At 41.9% G+C, this 22898-nt stretch overlaps 1 protein-coding gene across 1 annotated transcript in view; it reads left to right on the forward strand.

Annotated features, from left to right (window-relative positions):
• Positions 1–22672, forward strand: part of LOC126162002 (uncharacterized) — an 81200-nt gene extending 58528 nt beyond the window's left edge. Inside the window, exons 3-4 of the mRNA XM_049918226.1 lie at positions 9183–9281; positions 20691–22672. Of these exons, the coding sequence (XP_049774183.1) occupies positions 9183–9281; positions 20691–20741 (150 nt within the window). The 3' untranslated portion in view covers positions 20742–22672. The remainder of the gene's footprint in view (positions 1–9182; positions 9282–20690) is intronic.
• The last annotated feature ends 226 nt before the right edge of the window (positions 22673–22898 follow it).

The raw sequence follows: 22898 nt of genomic DNA on the forward strand, positions 1-22898 counted from the left end.
GGGGCTAAGTGAAGTGAAATGGAAAGAACACAAGTAGTTCTGGCCAAATGAGAATACAGTAATATCAACAGCAGCAGAGAATTATATAATGGAAGCAGGATTCGTTATAAATAGAAAGGCAGGGCAGAGAATGAGTTACTGCGAATGGTACAGCGACAGAGTTGTTTTCATCAGAATCTATAGCAAACAATGGTCCAGGTCTACATCCTGACGTCAGAAGCGGAAGATGAAGATATATAGAAAGTACATCAGGGTATTAAACGAGTAATTCAGTACGTAAAGAGAGATAACAATCTGATAGTTATGGGGGACTGGAATGCAGTTATGGGGGAGGAGTAGAAAAAAGGGTTATTGAAGAATATCGGCTAGTAACAGCGAATACTCTGTTCAAGAATCGCAAGAAGAAGTATTATACTTGGTAAAGGCCAGGAGACACTGGAAGATCCCAGTTAGAACTCACCATGGTGAGGTAGAGATTCCGAAAGCAGATATTGGATTGTACGGCGTACACATGAGCGGATCACAACTTTGAAATGATGAAGAGCAGAGCGAAGTTTAAGAGACTACACAGAAAGTATCAATACACAAAGAAGCGGGATGCGGAAATACTAAGGAATGGAGAGATATGCTTGAAGTTATCTGAGGCTATAGGCACTGCTATAATAAATAGGTCAACCGGCAGTTCACTCGAAGAAAAATGGACATCTCTAAATAAGAAGTCCAATCACAAAAGTTGGGAAGAGAAACATATGTAAAAGGAAGGTAATTGGGAAGAAATGATGGATAACAGAAGATATGCTTCAGTTGGTCGACAAAAGAAAGATGTAAAAGAACGACCAGGGCAACTCAGGCATACAGAAATACAAGTCAGCTAGGAATATAAAAAATAGGAAGTGTAGAGAAGCTAAGGTAAAATGGCTGCATGAAAAATGTGATGAATCGTAAACTAAGTTATTGTTCTAAAGTACAGATTCCGCATGTCGAAATGTCAGAATAACATTCACTGAAATTAAAAGTAAGCGCATTAACATAGTGTGCATTGGGGTTTTCAGTGTTAAATGCAGGGGAAAGAGTAGGTAATAGGACTGAGTACATTGAAGGCCTCTATCAGGTTGAGGACTTTTCTGATGAAATGGTAGAAAAAGAAGTAGGAGTCGATATGGGAGAAATAAGGGATGCAATACCAGAATTGGAATTTGAAAGAGATCGAGGTAGGCAGATAGGATGGATAAAATTCCTTGGGAGTTTCTAAAATCATTGTGAAAAGTGACAACAAAACGACTATCCACGTTAGTGTGTAGAACATATGAGACGGGCGATATAGGATCATATTTACGGAAAAACATCATCAACACAATTCCGCAAATAGCATGAAATGACAAGTCCGAGAATTATCTCACAATCACCTTGAGAGTTCATGCATCTACGTTGCTGACAAGAGTAATTTACAGAAGAATGGAAAACAAAACTAAGAATCTGTTACATGAGGAAAAGTTTGGCTTTAGGAAAGGTAAAGTCCGCAGAGAGGTAATTCTGATGTTGAGCATGATGATGGAAGGGCGCCTGAAGAAATATCGAGATACGTTCATAGGACTTCTTGTTGACCTGGAAGAAGAGTTCGACAGTGTCAACTGGTAAAGATGTTCTAAATTCTGAGTAAAATAAGGGTACTAGGTTATACAACATGTGCAAGAGCCAAGAGGGTATAATAAAGAGTGGGAGGTCAATAACGAAGCGCTCGGATTAAAAAGGGTGGAAGACAGGGAGGTAATCTCCCCCCCCCCCCCTACCACCACCACCCTACTCCTTATTCCTTACTGTTCAATCTGTACATCGAAGAAGCAATGACGGAAATAAAGGAAAAGTTCAAAAGCGGAATTAAAATTCGAGGTGAAACGATATCAGTGATGAGATTCACTGATGACCGTGTGAGAGTGAAGAAGAATTGCAAGATCTGCCGAATGGAGTGAACGGTCTACTGAGTACAGACATTGAACTGAGAGTAAATCGAAGAAAGACCAAAGTAATGAAACACAACAAAAGTGAGAAAAGAAAGAAACTTAACATTACGATTGATGATCATGACGTAGATGAGGCGAAGGAATTGTACTACCTACGCAGTGAAATTACTCATGACAGTTGGAGCAAGGACGACATCAAAACCAGGCTAGCACTGGTAAAAAGGCCGTTCCTCGCCAAGAGACCCCACTAGTATCAAACATAGGCCTTCACAAGAAGTGTAGAAATCACTGACAAAAAGGGACAGAATGGTTGGACAATCGTTAAGACATCAGGGAATAGCATATACGGTGCTACAGACATATATAGACGCTAAAAACTGCAGAGGAAGACAGATGTTGCAATACATCCAGCACATAACTGAGTTTGTAGGTTGCAAGTGCTACTCTGACATGAAATGGTTGGCACAGGGGATGATTAGTGGTGGGCCACATCATGCAATGGTTAACTAATGATGGTCTGATGTGGGGAGAAAGGCAGAAAATGTCGACCACTCCATGACCAGTTTCTAACCCTGGCTAGTCGAAAGGCTTATACATGGACATGTGTGGAAACTTTGACTTCTACAGAAATAATCATTGTGAGCCAATAAGAGTGTCGATTACTAGGATTTTAAACAAACATTTTTTCATTATGTGGCTGCAGAGAAATTGCCAGTCTCAATGATTTACCACTCTGAAGTCTACACCTGGCTTACATTTCATCTTTCTTTAAAGGATTTCTCCTAATGTCTCACACAAAGCAGTTTTATGGGAAACAGTCCACCCATGAGTAGCGGACGTGAAATGTGACGAGAAAAACTCTCTGCTTAAACCTGCTCAGTATGGCTGCTTTCAGCTCTGAACAAGATTACGACTTTCAGGGCTTTTAAGTAAGTTTCCAAGTTTACAAGCCAGCTAATAACAGTTGTAAGGCTGCCATAGATAACAGGCCCAACTTACCATAATAAAGGAAGGAGCAGAAGAAGTAGTTAGCTGAGAAATAATTGGCAGTATTGAATATTATCTGCAGTTACGATGCAGCGTTAAAGAATCGACTGTTACTGACGTGTTACATCATAAAATACGTCGCAAGTCAGTTTGTACAAACTGTAAAATGTGTAAAAAAGGAGGATAGCCCTGTATTAATATTAATCAGATTCGAACTGTTTCTTGATTGAAGGAATACCATTGATGATGGCGCATGGTCCATGTTGCCATGAACAGAGAGAGAAATTTAATTCAAACATCACTAACGAGAATTGTTCCAAAAGAATTCCACGACTTGAAAAAAAAAAAAAGAAAAGTTCCTGATAGGTTGTCTAAATTGAGTATTTTCCTGACCCAAACCGGCATGTATCCTCACCAACCAAAACACAAAGATGTACCACAACACGTTCGGAATAACACCATGCTTACCACACCAACATCTGGACGAAGAGAGAGGATCCTGTACCAGCCAGTGACCATTGTTGTGCGATATGGGTAGATTACTTTGGTGTATGGAATGTATTTGACAAGGATGCTGGTGATTATAAAAAATAAATACTGCCTAGCCATATGTATTCTCTTCCCAACGGACTACAATACACAGAAAAACCAAGTGCTATACAAATATCTACAAAAATAAAATAAAATAATATAAGAATGAATTTTTTTTTAAAATCAGAGCTTAAGTAGTCATATTTCATCGTTCCCTCTTGAATATTGGACATATTGTCTATTACCCTTCTAGACATATAAGTTTTTCGCTGAATTTCGAAGATGTAGCGCCATTTTACACTTTCGATGTTTTTTATACATTCAAAAACACTATGGATGTGTCTTGCCTCCATTATCGAGCACAATGACAGAAATTTCTCTCTGATGCGTCGAACTGATAGTCACCTAACAGAACCTAAGCTTTGTTTTCCACACTTCTCTAAATTCGTCTTATTAATTTTTAACTCTATGTAGCATTGCATATACATTTCCTGGGATTCATCAGGATTGTGTGGATGATATTCTTCCGCAAATTTGATGGTACGCCTCCACAGATTCTACATACATAGTTTGTTTTGCTATGCCCCTCAACGATTTTAAAAATTCTGAAGGAATATTATCTGTGCCCTCTCCCAAAGCTCTGACGAACTCTAACTCTGAAAGTAACAATCATGTGTCTTTTCAAACAGCTTCCCTTCTTCTTCTGTTACTTCAGAATGAAGTTCCTCGCCCTCAACGATGCCAACAATGTTCTGTTTCTACTTATCCACTCTCTCCACTGCATTCAAGAATGGAATCCCCATTGTACCTTTTATGTCAACGACCTCACCTTAATTTCTCCGAAAAGTATTTTAACCTTTTTGAATGCTGAGTTTTCACATGAGCCCTGCAGACATTTCCTTAGCTACCATGCAATTCCAAGTAAAATGTATTGCGGAGTTTTTGTATTCTCTTTTTTCGTTTATCAATTGAAGTATTTCTTTCCTTATAAGTCAAGTAATTGGCGTGTGCGCTGCAAATGTCCACCAGTCTGATTACTGAAGGGTATTTATAATTAATTAATGTGGTCTAGAGGATTATATTTTAGTCTATTACTAGTACATTGGTATTCACTTGTTCAGGTGGCAATGCAATTATATATTTCTGCAGTCGGTCTACGAATACGATCAGGTTAGCCACACAACTACTCATCGTAAAGAGAAAGAGATGAGATGTCTACCACGGCAAACGTACGTCTATTTTTACCTCAGGAATAGATTAAAGTGACTTTAATAAGTGAATTTCCTCTTGGTGACTTCCTTCATAAATAAGAACAATTCATGAATTACCTGATCTTGTGCCAAAGCACATTTGCGTTCAGGATCGTTGTTCTAATTAACAGGAAATTTTGTTTTCCAGTGAAGGATTCTCTGACATGTATTTTTTTCGTACTGGAGTCCTCTTTTACTATGTGCTATACACCAATAATTGTGTTATCATTTGGAGAGTAGGCAAAGAGGAGAAAAGATTTTGCTTGCCCACAGACACTAGCCATTATTGATCGTACATATCAAAGAGATGTTTGTGTTTGTGTGTGTGTGTGTGTGTGTGTGTGTGTGTGTGTGTGTGTGTTTGGGTACAAGGCCATCAGTATCGAATTTTTGCTTTGATTAATGTTTCTCTTGTAGGCTGAAGTGGTAGTCCAGCTGATTACTGATGGTAGTGAGCGACTGGAAGAAACTTGACTTAGAAACTCTTTTTCACTTATCATTTCACTTAGTAATAAACATCTACTACATCTACACACGATAAAACTCTTACATCGTTAATATTTCACATAAAATGTGGTTAGCTCTTCGGTTTAGATTTATTGGTAGTGGTGGTTTAAAAATAAGAATCTGTAATTGGATATACTAAGATGTTCCTGTACGTCTAGCATAGTTATATCACTGACCCACCGAAACAATAATGAAGAAATTCCTTATGAACGAAATTAAACAACGATATTAATTAACTCATAAACTATGAAAATGGAAGAGAAATGGTTGAATAATAATTCGTAATAAAAGCTAGAGCCCTGACAAACCTGGACAAGGGATCTGGAATACGATTTAAACAAACTTGTGTCCGGATAAAAGATTTACATTAACGTCCGTCGTACTGTGATTGCCAGAGGCTATTGCCACAGACAAGAAATACTATAGAAGGTGTGCATTTTCATCTATGGCCAGGGTTGGCCACATACTGAACCTCTAGTTGCAAGAAAATTTTGAGAGATAAAACCGCAGCTACTGAGCACCGTTAAAAATGACGCGACTTGCCTACTGATGCGACTGGATCTAACCATACTCATTATACAAAATTGTTAAGGCTTTCGTGGCCACTTGTTGACAAACTGCCTGTTGGCTTCTGCCTCGGGATTTTTGGCCGACGTTCGTCTCATGACTTTATTGACGTTCCGCCAGCACGAATGGCTGATATTGTCAAAGATTCACCCTCCAATGCCGGTGGTGAACTAGAGCCGAGGTGGCGGCCGCAGACTATATGAACCCGGAGCACCAACGTTCGAACACTTCTCCGCGGTCATTTCCGGTGCGTTTTTCCTCTTGCCCCTTTTCTGGCTCGAGTGGCATGATTAATACGCTCGTAACGCGAGCAGGACGAATATGTTAGTCGCAGCACCTCAGACGCGAAATGAAACTCCTGGAAACTGATCTGAGGAGCAATGGGTACTCCACAAATTATATTAGAAGTGTAACAGAGCCAAACACTCGGCGAAGTAAGAAATCAGGAAAAGAAATGTCGGGTACGGCCTTCCTGCCATATATTTCCAGAGTGAGAGACGGAAACGGCCGTATATTGCGCAAACACGGCGTAAAGACGATTTTCAAAGCGACAAGGAAGATCGAAGAGTGTCTTAGATAGGCAGAGGGGAAGAGGGACCCATTTGCACTGTCGATATTATACCGCATACCATGCACATGCGGAAAAGTTTATATCGGAATGACTGAACGATCGATCAACACCAGGATCAAAGAACATAAGCGACATTGCAGGTTGGGGTAGGTGGAGAAATCGGCCGTGGCAGAGCACGCACTGAGTGAGACCAACCACGTAATAAAATTCTCCGACAAGTAAGTTCTGTCTGTAGAGAAACACTATCACACCCGCTTGTTCAGAGAAGCTGTAGAAATACAAAATCACGGGAATAGCTTCAACAAGAAAGGGGAAAGCCTTAAGGTAAACGGATCCGGGCTTCCTGTGCTGCAGCGAACGATCGTCGCAGGTGAGAAGAGGAGAAGCGCACCGGAAATGACCGCGGAGAAGCCCTCGGACGTTGGCGCGCCAGGTACATATAGTCTGCGTTCGCGAGCTCGGCTCCAGTTCACCACCGGCAATGGAGGGTGAAGCTTTGACAATGCCAGCCACTTGTGCTAGCGAAACGTCAGTAAAATCATCAGACGAACGTCGGCCGAAGAACCCGAGACAGAAGCCAGAAGGCAGTTTGTCATACTCATTATATACATATGGCTGCAGATGTGGTTGCAAAATCGGCCACGGGCTCTGTATCAACAACTTACGCTCCATCTGTGTATGAGTTCAATTCAGTTTGATCAGAACCTTCTCGCTTATGAAGTAAAGTATGCGTATGAAGACCAGGAGACTGCATGGGAAGGTGCGTTTCGGTGAAGTAACTTTCTACGATAGGCATCTAACAATAGACTTCTCTGCGTTTTTCAGCGCCACATACTTTTGGTTGTCTGAATAATAAATAGTACGAGTGTGACCAATAAGATGTCTTAAAAGATGCTGGTCTCCCTCCTTCACTCTCATTTCATATCGTTAATCAGTTAAAAAATTCGTTGCAGTTGACGCAGCAAAACTTCTTCTGCTTTCTGCGTCTCTCTGTCAACATGTGTGTGCTGGCGAAGAAAGGATAAGCGCAGCGGTTTTTCTTACCGCCAATTCTAAATTATTTAGATTCGCCGATGGTAGTTGTTTCTACAGTTCCTTAAACATTTTTCCTACCAGGATCTGTGAACATGGTGGTGGTGTCTCACAATTTTCAAGGTGCCCTAAACTTCTCTGTTCCTATTCCATTCCCTTACATGTTATCTCAAAGTCGTTTGTATTCTCTCTCGCATGTTGTCTTAAAGGCGTGTGCACATGAGAGATTTCTAACTACCTGCCATAGAATACACAGTAGGAGCTCTTCCAGCACTCTGCCAAAAGAGTACCCATCCACAGGCCAAACACAGCTCGTTAAAACTGTCCTCCTTGCCGCAGCACAGCCTAGAGATACAATCTGCGTTTTTACTATCAGTGTGTCCGACACCAAGTCAGCTTTTCTCGAAGCTTGGTCCATTCTGACTGATGCAGTAACTCCCTGACATTCATGGGAGTACCCCAGCAGGCCCTCTGCGAATTCTGCTACTGTTATTTCCTCTGCAGTTTATGACCCTTGGGGCATGTCCCGTCATCTACACTCAAATGTAGGCAATTCAGTATAGGAAATTCTACATAGTTCATCACTGGCAAGTTCGGTGGAGGTTAATTTATTCTGATTTGATTTACCTTTTCATTCTGGTTTTTACAACAGTTACTGGACAGTTTGCGAAAAAAATGGTCACACAACAATATACTACAGTCTTTCCTCCTCACAGGTTTTGGCTCCTGTTGTTTCTTACACCTCAGAACGGTTCTCGTCCAGCACGACATTACCCATTTTTCAAAACTCTTTGTGTTCTTTACTAGGACCATGTACAAGTTCAGCAACTTTGATTTAAGCCAACCATCTTTTATCTGATGAAAGTGAAGGAGACGTTTTGTTGTGAAATTTAACCTACTACAAACGAATTTTAATTAGTGATAAACATTCCTAAACAGAAAATAAAGTGAGGTAAAATTAAATAAACGTAAATGGGTCTGCATTACATCCTAAGTTATCTATATGAAGAAAGAACAAAGAAAACCACTACTATAAAGTTGCGTACAAACGTAAATATTCTGCAGACGTCATTTCTCCACAATATCGTCTAAGAAGAACAACACATCAACAAAAATCTCATTGTGCTCAGCCCCTCTCTATGTAAGCTGCCGATTTCTTGTTATTTTGCTTCACGGAGTAGTTGTGATGTAAGAAACTGTTTCAGTAATTCTGCTCCTGATTCATGACGGGGTGTATCTTCCAAGGAATGTATTGTGATTACGTGTTGTGTGTACGTGTAACCCGCCAGGGTAACCGAGCGCGCTAAGGCGCTGCTTCCTGGACTCGGGTAGGCGCGCCGGCCCCGGATCGAATCCGCCCGGCGGATTAACGACGAGGGCCGATGTGCCGACCAGCCTGGATGTGGTTTTTAGGAGGTTTTCCACATCCTGCTAGGTGAATACCGGGCTGGTCCCCATGTTTCGCCTCAGTTACACGACTCGCAGACATATGAACACATTCGCACTAGTCCATGGATTACACTCGACTCAAACAGTTGGGATACACTAATTCCGTCCCGGGAGGGGGCGGGGGGGGGGGTTACAGAGTGGCGGCAGGAAGGGTATCTGCCCCCCCCCCTTCTAAATTAACATGCCAACTCCGATTAACGATGGCTGACCCTGCGTAACTGCGGGACAAGGCTCAAGAGATAGGATAGAATACTTGTGTGTACGTGTAGTTTCAGCACTTCCAGGAAATGTATTGTGATTACGTGTTGTGTGAACGTGCCGTTGCAGTACGGGGAGAGGAGGCGCAGCTCGGCGCTGGAGAGCGGCGGACTGACGCCACGGGCGGCGCGGCGGCTCGCCGAGCACTGCTACAGCAACCCGCAGCAGGTGAGTCAGCGGCTGCAGCAGCAGCAGCAGCAGCGTGATAGGCCGGCTGGCGCCATAAATGTTAGCAACAGCGCACTATAAGAAAAAGGTGTACTTATTAATTTTTTAGACTCTGTCATTGCAGTTGTGGAATACACGATCGAATATGTTTTATATTCCGAAGGTATCTGAGTCTGACCGAAGTCGATACTCTAAACATCTAATAATACCTATGATGTAGTTCCTAACATTTATGAAGGCTGTGCAACACCACCATAGAAAAAATAGCGTCGTAAAGTTTTGATCATTGAGCTGTGACACAGGCATGGATGAGAACACGGCCTGGTTTGGCTACAGTTGTAAAACTACTGTAGGCTTCTGTAGACCACCGTAAGTAAATGTAGACTACAGAGGTTTTCCTAGTAGCTTTGGTTCGTTAAGGTCGTACCTGCGTTACCTGTACATTGGGTGTGTTGCATACCTTCTGGGGGTTATCTCCAACGATCACTTTCTTTACATATGCGATTAGAATCTTAGTGGGTTTTCCCAAACCCGGAAGTGGTGAACCAGCTAGATACTGAGTAAGCAAACATAAAGGGCAGAGTAAACTGCAAAACATTTTTATTCTCTAGAGTTCTCCCCCTGTCTGTTACTTCAGAATAAGTAATAATTGTAGCAAAACTGGAATTGTAAATGTTTAATTAATGTTTTATTCCAACATTGTTGATTTGTAGCGTGAAACAGAAGGATGTAGTAGTAAAAATAAAGAAAACAACGCAGATTTATCATATAGTGCTCCAAAAAGCATTTTCCTCGACGAAAAGACAAAATAGAAAAAAAAATCAAAGATGGCTTCAATATTCGTCGAACTTACATAAAACATATTTCTGTTACTCATAAACAGCTTTCGCATTTATAACAGGAAACTCTTGCCTTTGATCATGATGAAAAACGTTACCTTGATTACAAAATGACAATGATAATTCTACATATTTTTCATTATTTGTGTTTACATCAAAAGTGTTTACTTTGGTTAGATACAAACGCAGATGTTAAGCGATCAGCTAATTATTGTCGCTTGTAAAATACAGTTTACATTCTGTAAGAATATAAAACACACAATGGACAAACACTGAATGATGTTCAGTTCTAATTACATAAAAAACAAACAAACAAACAAAAAAAAGGGAACTCGTCACCTCCCAGTTCCTCTCTTACACATTCATTTATTTTTCTTTCCCTATCAATTCCACAAATTCTGCCGGCAATCCTACCATTTACTAAGTCATTTATGTTGTTTTGGTAGAGTGCAACTCTACTTTTGACAGATGAAAGGCTACGACGCGCGCGAGGCTGGACGTTCGGTAGGAGGTAGCAGCGTCTGGGAGCAGGCTGCTTTACCCAGCAGGCGACAGTTTCACACTCTGCAGTTGGTAGAAGCGAGAGGCCACGTAGTAACGTGGCTTGCAGAACAGTAGGTAACAGCGAATGTTTGTTACCACCTGGATTACTGCCGCTGGAATAACCCAACGGCTTTGGCGTTAGAGGACCCTGATAATGTGAGGCCCCAACAAGGTGGAATCTCAGCTGCTGAAAATTCATTTCATAGCCGCAAAATACATACGAACAAAACCATTACATATCACAGTTAGCAAAAATGAGACAAGAACGTGCGCCTACACGACCTCCTGAAGCATCAAATAGAACTTAAGCTATTCAACATGCAAGTTTTGTAAATATCCACGATTACATGAAATTAATAACTTGAAAACGACATAACCTGCAGTAGTAGCACTCTAAAATGAAATAGCGCTCTAAAATGAAACGCAAGTAGTCACATGGACTACAGGTGCCGGCCATTTTGTCAACTAAGAAAGAAGCATGCGAATTATGAAGAAAAATATATTTTGTTTTTTATGTGTTGCCCATAGTAATATTTACTGAAAACTGTCAACAAAGCTTAGCGTATTTCGTCATATTTGAAGGAAGAACAAAATTTCAACAATAATGCACAGTTTTAACTAAAATGATGTCATTGAGTTTGGCTGAGTTTTTTAAAAAAAATACTTATACTGATAAATGCTAATCTAATTGTAGCTTTCTGAACCAGACATACAGACAGTCTCGGAAATACTGTGTTAAATGAATTTATTACACGCATTACACAGTTTTCGAGTACTTCTATTTCGTATACTTCGGCAGCGATAGCAGCGACCCAGGGAACTCTGTGTCACTTCAGAAATTGATGCCCGTCATTCAATAAGAAGAATGCCAGAACAATCTTGCAGATTATTGTCCCCACTATAGAAGTCAAGAATATCTTTCTTGTTCCCAGTCTCCTCTAGCCAGGCTAGTATACGGGCTTCTACTCTCCGATCGACGATTTTAATGAAATTTAATCAAATTACACGATTGTTCCAATGGTTACGTATTCTAAAACAAGAGTTTGTCAATATGATAAACGTATTACAACAAATATCTCTGGGAAAACTGCTTCTACTCTCCGATCGACGATTTTAATGAAATTTAATCAAATTACACGATTGTTCCAATGGTTATGTATTCTAAAACAAGAGTTTGTCAATATGATAAACGTATTACAACAAATATCTCTGGGAAAACTGCTACAAGAAAGAACTGTGTTTCAAAAACACGTAACTGGTCGGGCTGATTACAGCGGCAGATCGCTGACTTCGCGAGACCTCCGTGACGCCACCACACGCGACTGGCCCTCGCACAAAGCTGAGAGGGTCTCCAACAATCCATCATAAAATTCATAGCGACTTGAATCATAGTCCGTACCCGAATCACACATTATTTTTCTTTAATTTCCACAACTGTATTACATATACGTCATCCTCGCTAATGCTGCAGGTTTAAGTTGTTTCGAAGACCCAGGTAACCACAGGTAGCACTTGATCATTTCTACCGAAGCTTATTTCCAGAATTTTTATCATCGTAATACACTTTAATTATAAGCTGCAATTTTCACTTGGAAAATTAAAAATTTACTTTAACGAAAAATAAATTATAAACTGGTAAGAGTAGCGACAGTATGAGAAAGTAGGATACAGTAGCTAGTTACAGTCACGCAAATCTCACTACGTTTTTATAATAATTAATTGTAAATTCAGATAAATGAACTACTCCACTGATTACAATGCAAATAGCCAAAACTGAGAACCCCAGCATCACGGGAAAGCTGGTGTAATTGTGGTCCATATTAATACGAAAGATGTATGGTGGCTATAAGTTTAAAGTCTATTTCAGAATTCCAATACGACAGATCGAAGTCATCAAGGGCAGCCACCACCTTGCGACGGGACAGTTGACTTTGAGAGTTGAAGGAGATCAAAACATGGTTCAAATGGCTCTGAACACTATGGGACTTAACATCTGAGGTCATCAGTCCCCTAGAACTTAGAACAACTTAAACCTCACCTAACCTAAGGACATCACACACATCCATGCCCGAGGCAGTATTCGAACCTGCGACCGTAGCAGTCTCGCGGTTCCCGACTGAAGCGCCTAGAACCGCTCGGCCACACCGGCCGGCTGTAGGAGATCAGATCAAAAGTATCCGGACACCCCCACGTAACGCGGAAATGACAACTACATGTCAAGAGAAGCGGATCCAGCAGTTAAAAATGAGCGGGGAGTATTGTGTTGTCAGTAGAGCAGCAATAACAGCAAAATGGGTCGACATGAGAGCTCACTGTCTTTGAACGGGGACTAATCATTGGATGTCACTCGAGAAACAAATCCACCAGTGATATTCCAACCCTTCTAAGGATGTCGTCGTCGACTGTTGATGATGTGATTGAGAAGTGGACACGCGAAGGAAAAACTATAGCTAAACCAATTGCAGGCGGACCTCACGTACTGACGGAGTAGTACCGTCGTGCATTCCGCTGGGTGGTTGTAAGAAGTCTGAAGAAGTCATGGAAGGAATCAATGACTCTAGATGTGATTCTTAAATTTCTCCAGGCGTGTTTTATGGCGAAATAAATCTCGGGTGAACAGCCTGGTATGTGTGTGCATAGGACACAATATTTTGGCAATCGACCACGTTGCCATCATGGTGCAACGTGGTCGATTGCCGAAATATTGTGTCCTATGCACAAACATACCAGGCTGTTCACCCGAGATTTATTTCGTCAGTGACTCCAGAGTTCCAAAGTGCTACCAGTAGTACAGCTAACATAGTAACTGTCTCCTGAGAGTTAAAAAGGATGGGATACAATGGTCGAGCAGCTCGTCGTAAGCCACATATTTCCGTAGGTCAATGCTGACCCACGCTTTAGGCGGTGTAAAAAGCGCTGTCACTGGATAATCAATGACTGGAAACGACCGATTCAACGAATCACGCTATGCACTGCGCTAGTCCGACGGAGGGGTATGGCTTTTCCGAATGTCTAGAGAACGTTATCCGCCATCGTATGCTATTGCAAGACTGCAACATTGATCAGAGAGCCCTCCTAACCAAATGAAAATTTGTGATTTGTATCCGCTTGACTACATAGATAAGTGGAAAACAGGCGTGCCCAAACCACCTCACGAAGAATGTGGTGTTATGATGTGCTAATATTTCTCTTGGGTAGAGTCTAGGCCCTCACTGCGCCTAGGAAACCGCTAGATGCGGAAGGATATTAAGAAATTTTACGGTAAAGTTCGTCGCATACAGTAGACGGGACGATGAATTTTCGTATCAGCATGACAATTCATCGTGCCATAAAACAGCATTTCTGAGGCAATTGTTTGTGGACAATAACGTTCCTGAAATTCCCAGACGGTGTCCCAACCTAAATCCAACGAGATGAGGCTGAACGTCGACTACGCCCCACACCGCTGAGTCGAATATCTCTTGTTTCGGGTATTGAGGAGTAATGGGTCTCATTCCTCCACAGACGTTCAGACACCTCGCTGAAAGTGTCCCCAGCAGAACTGAATGCGAAGGATGGACACTCTCCATACTAATAACCATTAACAGGTGTCCGAATACTTTTGATCTGATAGTGTACGATCCGATGAGCGGTGTGTTGGTCGCAAAAATAAAGTAATTGAAGTTTTTCAGAGGACAGTTTCTTGAACTTGTAAAAACTTGTTGCAGCACTTATGAGAAAGAAATTTTTCGGACAACAGCTTCATGGAATTCCGAAATATCGAGCAGAAGTCCTGTTACCTTAATTTTCATGAGCCATTTCCTGGACTAGCTTTTTAGAAAAAGCATGGGATCTATAATGTTTTATGTCCATTATCAGGGAGAATTAACATTTACCAGAAGCGCTAAACTTGCAAATTTTTTTCGACGGTCAGCCACATTGGCTTCGGTATTTAACAATAAGGTGGTGCGCTGTAATTGGCACTGCAAGGGACTGTATGTCGTTGTGTTACTTCTCAAACTTGAAGACTCAGTAGCATTTTATTACTTCTAAACTTAAACAAGCTGGTTTATCGAAAATTATTAATGTTATCCACTGATCACAATCGCAACTACGATTATTAATTATTAAGGAATTAGCAGAATATTTTGTTAGGTGATGCGGCAGGAGTCATAGACACGCGTCAAACAAAACCTACTGACTTGCCAGAAGTTCGGTAACAAGCACAGGGTGAAAGCTACGTCGCATCATTACATCGAAGAATTAAATCTCCGACTATAAAACTATGGGGTGCTGTAAGTCCTCTGCGTATTCACCAATCATTGCAATACATTTTTACCACCGATAGACAACTTGGTGGAGACCTTGGTTGTATACGTCAGCATTCTGGCTAGTCAAGAAAGGTTCCATCTCAAAAACCGTTTCTTAGAAATTCAGCAAATGGCTGTGTCATCCAACAGTTTCTTCATCTAAAGAAAGACTGCCACGTTACTAGAATGTGGGGGAATGAGAAAAAATTCGATTTCCCAAAGAAGCATCGTGTGGGACAGTGTCAAGTCCTTTCGTGGAGTGAAAACACCCCACTGCACAGATTGCCGCGAAGTCACCTTGTCAGGAGATACTGGTACTGCGCTCCTTTGATGGTTTGCCCTTTACGAATATATTCTGGTAAAACTACACCATGGCTGTCCGTAAGCAGCAACGCCTTCTCCGTGTATGGTTGGATCTTCGCTTTTTTTTGACGGATGGGAATTTACATGTCTCCGGTGATTTCATTCCTCATTAATCTCAAAGGTTTTAGTGATACCCCCAGCACAGATCCATGCTAAGTAGGTGCTAAAGAGGTCATCTATAATGGCCTGACATTGCTGCCGTGTTCCCACTGTCGCCTCAGTTATAATGAATTCTTAAATTGGTGCGAGCAGTCCTGGAACACAGGACAAGGTGTTTAAAACCCATGACGTTTACTTTATTCCACAATCGCCTCCATCTTCATACGTCGGTGTTTGAGCAGCACAGCCTCCACTTGCCATTGTCGGTTCTTCGCTGAGAGATGGTCTGCCACTTCATTCTTCGTCATTCGACCTTGACAGATAACAAAAGAATAGTCTGGACCACGAACCCATAGCGCCGTATGGTAGTGCATTAAACGCGTACACTAAGTACACAGGAAACAAACTACCGCATGGTACGACGGCGATAAGCTTTTAGTGTGTACGACATCTGCAGACTGCAGGCTACTGTAAACAAACATGAAAATTAATTATGTAACTTCAAGACCATCTCTCGTACTAATTACCGGTAATGAGTGGTAAGGGGCGACTGTATGTTAAAGTAGTTGCAAGGAGGCTACTGTATTAAAAACTGGACTAATAGAACAATTACTTCGTCAGATACTGATTTAGAGAAACTGTGTCTTGTAATCAGTGAATTCATGAGACAATAATCAATTTTGAAATGGAGACTGGTTTCAAGGACAGAAAACGAATTTATCACAATGGGCACACAATAAATTGTACAACTAGTAATTGGCAGCTTTAGCTTCTGTAATTGACCATGAAATACTCAGAGTCATTCGTACACTCCGATCAAAATTTTACAGAGTACAAACTATCTGCTTAAATGAGGTGTTTGTAAATTCCCGTTAAAACCTGCTAGGACTTGTAGAGGGGAGTGAGTAGATAATACACTCCTGGAAATGGAAAAAAGAACACATTGACACCGGTGTGTCAGACCCACCATACTTGCTCCGGACACTGCGAGAGGGCTGTACAAGCAATGACCACACGCACGGCACAGCGGACACACCAGGAACCGCGGTGTTGGCCGTCGAATGGCGCTAGCTGCGCAGCATTTGTGCACCGCCGCCGTCAGTGTCAGCCAGTTTGCCGTGGCATACGGAGCTCCATCGCAGTCTTTAACCCTGGTAGCATGCCGCGACAGCGTGGACGTGAACCGTATGTGCAGTTGACGGACTTTGAGCGAGGGCGTATAGTGGGCATGCGGGAGGCCGGGTGGACGTACCGCCGAATTGCTCAACACGTGGGGCGTGAGGTTTCCACAGTACATCGATGTTGTCGCCAGTGATCGGCGGAAGGTGCACGTGCCCGTCGACCTGGGACCGGACCGCAGCGACGCACGGATGCACGCCAAGACCGTAGGATCCTACGCAGTGCCGTAGGGGACCGCACCGCCACTTCCCAGCAAATTAGGGACACTGTTGCTCCTGTGGTATCGGCGAGGACCATTCGCAACCGTCTCCATGAAGCTGGGCTACGGTCCCGCACACCGTTAGGCCGTCTTCCGCTCACGCCCCAACATCGTGCAGCCCGCCTCCAGTGGTGTCGCGACAGGCGTGAATGGAGGGACGAATGGAGACGTGTCGTCTTCAGCGATGAGAGTCGCTTCTGCCTTGGTGCCAATGATGGTCGTATGCGTGTTTGGCGCCGTGCAGGTGAGCGCCACAATCAGGACTGCATACGACCGAGGCACACAGGGCCAACACCCGGCATCATGGTGTGGGGAGCGAACTCCTACACTGGCCGTACACCACTGGTGATCGTCGAGGGGACACTGAATAGTGCACGGTACATCCAAACCGTCATCGAACCCATCGTTCTACCATTCCTAGACCGGCAAGGGAACTTGCTGTTCCAACAGGACAATGCACGTCCGCATGTATCCCGTGCCACCCAACGTGCTCTAGAAGGTGTAAGTCAACTACCCTGGCCAGCAAGATCTCCGGATCTGTCCCCCATTGAGCATGTTTGGGACTGGATGAAGCGTCGTCTCACGCGGTCTGCACGTCCAGCACGAACGCTGGTCCAATTGAGGCGCCAGGTGGAAATGGCATGGCAAGCCGTTCCACAGGACTACATCCAGCATCTCTACGATCGTCTCCATGGGAGAATAGCAGCCTGCATTGCTGCGAAAGGTGGATATACACTGTACTAGTGCCGACATTGTGCATGCTCTGTTGCCTGTGTCTATGTGCCTGTGGTTCTGTCAGTGTGATCATGTGATGTATCTGACCCCAGGAATGTGTCAATAAAGTTTCCCCTTCCTGGGACAATGAATTCACGGTGTTCTTATTTCAATTTCCAGGAGTGTATTTCGAACAGGAAGCCATATCCGGAAACGTAGCGTTTCCGTTCTACGACGGTTTCAATTGAGATGTTTGATTCATTATTAGGTAACAATTCGATAGGAAACATCACGGAACAACGGCTGTGTTCGCCACATCGAGCCGCTTTTGTGACGGCGTAGTACTGTTCTTTACTTACAATACGCTGGATTCTTTTTGGTTTCTGAATAATGTAACATGGAATATTCAACTGTTAATTCAAACAAACGCGCGTAAGTGATAAATGGATGTTTCATGATGTTTCCTTTCGAACTGTTACCTACTAACTGTACTGTCACGCCCAATTCATTTCCTCAAATAGACGTGGACGAGTTAAGCATCTGAATTGAAATCGCCGTAGAATGGAAGCCATACGTCCTATGCAAAATATTATGTACGCACTCCCCTCTATAAGTCTAGAAGTCTGTAACGGGAATTTTCCGACACTCTGTAGCTGAATGCAGTGCAATATCATCGTCGCTCTTAACTGTGATCACAGTTCTTTAATGTGAAAGTGACTTGTTCAGATTATTCGAATGATGATGCGACTCTTAAAACAGAATTTTTATAAACAATTATGAAATTCTGAAGAGATCAGCACCATTTTAATTATTTGCAGGTTTTAATTATTTGCGCTGTTTCTAACCACTGAATAAGCGAGAGGGTAATCATTGCAACAGGAGCACACAAGACGGTATCAGACAAGGAATGCACCATAAATAGGTATAAATAAGCAGTAGCTGGTGTAGCAGCAAAATCGTATGAAATATCTATATTGCCTTCAAATCAAGAAATATTGGACTGAAGCCATTTGAAATTCACTATACTTGTGAAACAAACGTCGAAATTTTAGCAATGACAAACATTCAAGTTCCGCATACGCGATTTCCATCAAAGCATAGACCACTCTAATGTGCAGGAGAGAATGACGAAACCGAGTACATAATACGGAGGACTGAATGTCTGAAACACGATTCAGTAAGCAGCTTATGAATAGCACAATGACACTCAACTTCTCGTTTAAATTTCAGTTGCCTTTGTAATTCATCACACGTTTTGCACGCGAAGCGAATGAAGAATAAACCGTGCGATACGAAAATCACATGAATGAAGTGATTCAGAACTTCCGTATAGCAATCTCTCCAAATAAACGATCTCACCAAATCCGAATTGCTGAACTGCCACAACTCACCGCTCGATATCCTGGAACAAAGGTGCTTTTCACTTAGCCGAAAACAAGTCTCCTACTGGCTGAAAGCGAGAGGAACTCGTCAAATGTAGGCAGGCTACCCTGCAGCGCCTCAGTGCCCCCCCCCCCCCCCCCCCCCACCCAAGTGTTCATCTGCATAGTGCAAAAGTTTGCAAAGACCAAACCGTGCCTTAAAGAGAACAAAACTGTTGCAAAATTTGAAAATGAAACTTCGAAAGTGACTTAAGCCATAATGGACAGAGGAGCAACGGCTGCCACTGGGTACTGAGGGAACTTTAGGAACCACCTTATGAACCATTTCTGTGAATGGGTATTTCCTTTGTTAATGCGGAGACTCTCACAACATGCTCTAACAATTGCTGACTAATATCGTGGCTTTCTGTTTCGAATATAAGGTGAATTAAAGGAATGTATATTTCGTTAAACCACGAAAACAATGATAGGCATACTTTCGTCAAGTATCAAATAAATCAAGTTGGTACGGGATCCGTCGAAGTTACTAGAGATGAATGTGATTGGAATATGGCTATCGAAGTACAATTTCGGTTATTTTCATTTTCCAGTAAGGCGACAAATGTACGAAATCGATCAAGAGAATATGTCCCCCCCTCCCCTGTTATGCCAGCTCCACCTCTGCTCCCTGGCAATCAATAATATATGTGTCAGAGCTGGAGCGTTTTATTTTTGCTTGTATCGTCCTTGAACGGTATCAATATGTGCCAAAAAGCCAAGTCATAAAATGAGTATTTTAGGAGGTCGTATCTCGGGTTCTATTGATCACAGAGATAACGTGTCAAGTGTTTCGGATAGCGTTTGGCCTAACGACCATTTCTATACCTATCGGAACAACGGACTTCCTGTAGATAGGCTACGGACGGGAAGAACCAGTTATAAGGATGGCCACTTCTATAATTTCTATTCATGGCAATCGCCAAAATTTTTACAAGCATCTTCGAACCTTTTTTCGATATCATTATCCGTTCATCTGTCCGAAATTACCTTACTTATGCACGTATTATCCAACATAATGCGTAAATGTAGTATTACATGACGTAGTGAACAGATGCTAAGGGCTCTAGAGTCATCGTAACGGTTCCGACGTTACCAAATTATACAGAGTAAAAGTCTTGCCCTGATTACAAAAATTTATAACAGTACAACCGTTTGACATAATAAGTTACATTTGATGTCGTTATATAGGTTAGTGTTACTAGGGCGTAATGTCTGGATAGCCCGGTGGCCAGGGTTTAGACCGTTCCTTCCAACCCACCGATCCGGACGTTACTCCTCTCTCCAGACATTACGCCCCTTGACTTTCTTTTCTGGGGCTATATCAAGGACTGAGTCTTCGTCACACCAGTTGCTGACGTCGACGAACTGAAGGCTAGAATACAAGCTGCTGTGGGTACTGTGTCAGAACACATTTTACGAAAAACCTGGCGGGAACTGGAATACTGCCTCGACATTTTCCGAGCTATCAAGGGAGCACACGTTGAGGTTTACTAGCGTAAATGGTCTTAAAAGAAACTAGTAACACTAACCTATATAATGGCATCAAATGTAAATTATTATGTCAAACGGTTATTCTGTAATAAATTGTTATAATCAGGGCAACACTTCGTGCTCATCCAGTACATTTAATCAGCAGTTTTTCACCCAAAACACTGTTTATCATTTAGCGAAGTATTACATAAAATTTTTTGATGCTGTTGCAGGACATCACCGCCACGGAACTGAATAATGCAACAAATATTCGGATCGCATGACGCAGCCGTGTAGCTGTGTGCTGCCACGCCCTCGTCGTGCTGCCATGTTCCGTGGCTCAAAACGACGACCACTCCTGGATTCCAACGAACCTCCCAAGAAGAAGTGCTGGTTCGCCAGCGGGAAGTCCTGCTTGGTTTACGTTCCAGCATCAAAACATATGATCAAACTGTTGTTGATTTTAAAAAATGCCATTTCTCATCATCTACACGACGTTAGACAATCGTATCACGTTGAAAGTCTGGTTTTGGGAAACAACTGAGTCCTTTTACCCAATTTGAACTTAATACTCTTGTTATCAGCCCGTTTGTAGAGACTGTTCAAATATGCCATTCCACGTTCTCTTATTTTCAGTTTGTTGCAATAGACGTCAGAACATTGCTGTCTGGATCTAAGCACAGTAGGAGTATCTAGATGTTTTTTTAGCAGTCAGCATTATTAGGGAATACTTCCCGGTTTGGGTCTGCCATTTCACTTGCTTTCGAGGAAATGGTTCACGCATGTCTCTGGAGTGTCTCCCGAAGAATCGAGATGAGTAACATTTGGTCTTATTCTTCACAAATGTTGTTTTTAACACACCCATTGAGCAAGGTAAATGGAGCTACCTGTAGTATGGCGACAAAAGGCAACTGCGTCATGATGGTCATTTCTATAGAAAGAATTAGTTATAGTACTGAAATAAGAATTTTAATCTAACAACAGAATACTTATCTACAGGGAAACTTTTTTTTTATAGATCAAAAGATACTTTTAGTTTATCGACAATACTACAAATTTCTCATTTCTGTCCTAAAGCATGGCTAAATTCGTCCACTCCAGAGAGCAAGTTTTCAGATAACATCATACAGGTACTGTAACAAAAAGCTTCTAAAGCAATTTATTCAGTGTTGAAAGTTATCACGTTCAGTACTAATCTTGTCCGAAAACAGTGTCCTTTTCTTCAAAATTTTATTTAACATTTAACACTTTTACGTAATCACATCACATACATCACATACCAGTACGTAACAGAAAACATAACTCATTTTATGAATAGTTATACAAAAAATTCAGTCTTTAATACGGAAATCTGTAAGATATTGTCAGGTCCGTAATTTATTAGGTGACACTTGTGTAGAATTTACATTACGTTTGAAAGACTTGAGTTCACATATTTTCTGAAATTTCCAGCCGATTACATTGAATTCATTCTTAGCTGTTGCCAAAACAAATTCAAATGTGAAAAATATTGACCTACCTACGAGCACGTGTGGTTTGAACAGTTGGCATCCACTACAGGAGATACAAGTTCAACGTGATATCTGAAAGAAGACAATATTTTCTAACTGGTCTTTTAGACACAGATACAATGTGTATAAGACGCCCCTGAGACACAAATACTAGGATACACCGGTAGTGAACGAAAGGAATTAAATAATTTAAATGAACACGTGGCACACTGCCTGGCTTAAACATTTTGGTTTGACAGCACCTCAGCGGCAGGTATCCGAATGTCGCCGCTTATTTACCGCAACGACTTCACATTTGGCTTCAGGAGTCGAATGCACGCTTTCTTTTTATAGTAAATAAATATCCACGGAGCTTACAAGGGAACTTTAGGTCAACAGCTAGAAACGCTAGCCTCCTGACCACGAAGGTGTTCATGAAACTGATAGTCCCAGTATATTAGCTCTGAGTTGATGTACTACCCATCTTCAGTTCATAATAAACGTTTTCTCGCAAAATCTGTTACAGCAAATACATGAATCACCTCAACAGTGAACACTTTGAATTTTGTGATGAACAAGCATAATATTACATATATTAGTTGACATGGTGGATTTTGTGAGAAATCTAATGACTGGTACTTATTCATTAAAGACGACAAGGAAGTAATTGGTACATTTTACACACATTGAAATATTTTTGCATAAATGACTGTTTTAAATATAATAAATATACTAATGAAACCTCAAGTGCTTCGGGCACATGATTTCTATTTAGTGATTCTTATCTTCCGCTTTTCCTTATCACTCAAAATACCAGACGTATCTCTCTCCTGGAACTTCGTCTTACGCCAAGCGCAAAAGTGGGATTGGAGGTAGACTCACTGCTCTTTCCATTCAATTTTACTGCTCCAAAGACCTGTGGCATAGAGGGAACAAAAAACGGCAGTACCA

The sequence above is a fragment of the Schistocerca cancellata genome, chromosome 1, assembly GCF_023864275.1.
Source record: "Schistocerca cancellata isolate TAMUIC-IGC-003103 chromosome 1, iqSchCanc2.1, whole genome shotgun sequence".
Classification (NCBI taxonomy): Eukaryota; Metazoa; Arthropoda; class Insecta; order Orthoptera; family Acrididae; genus Schistocerca; species Schistocerca cancellata.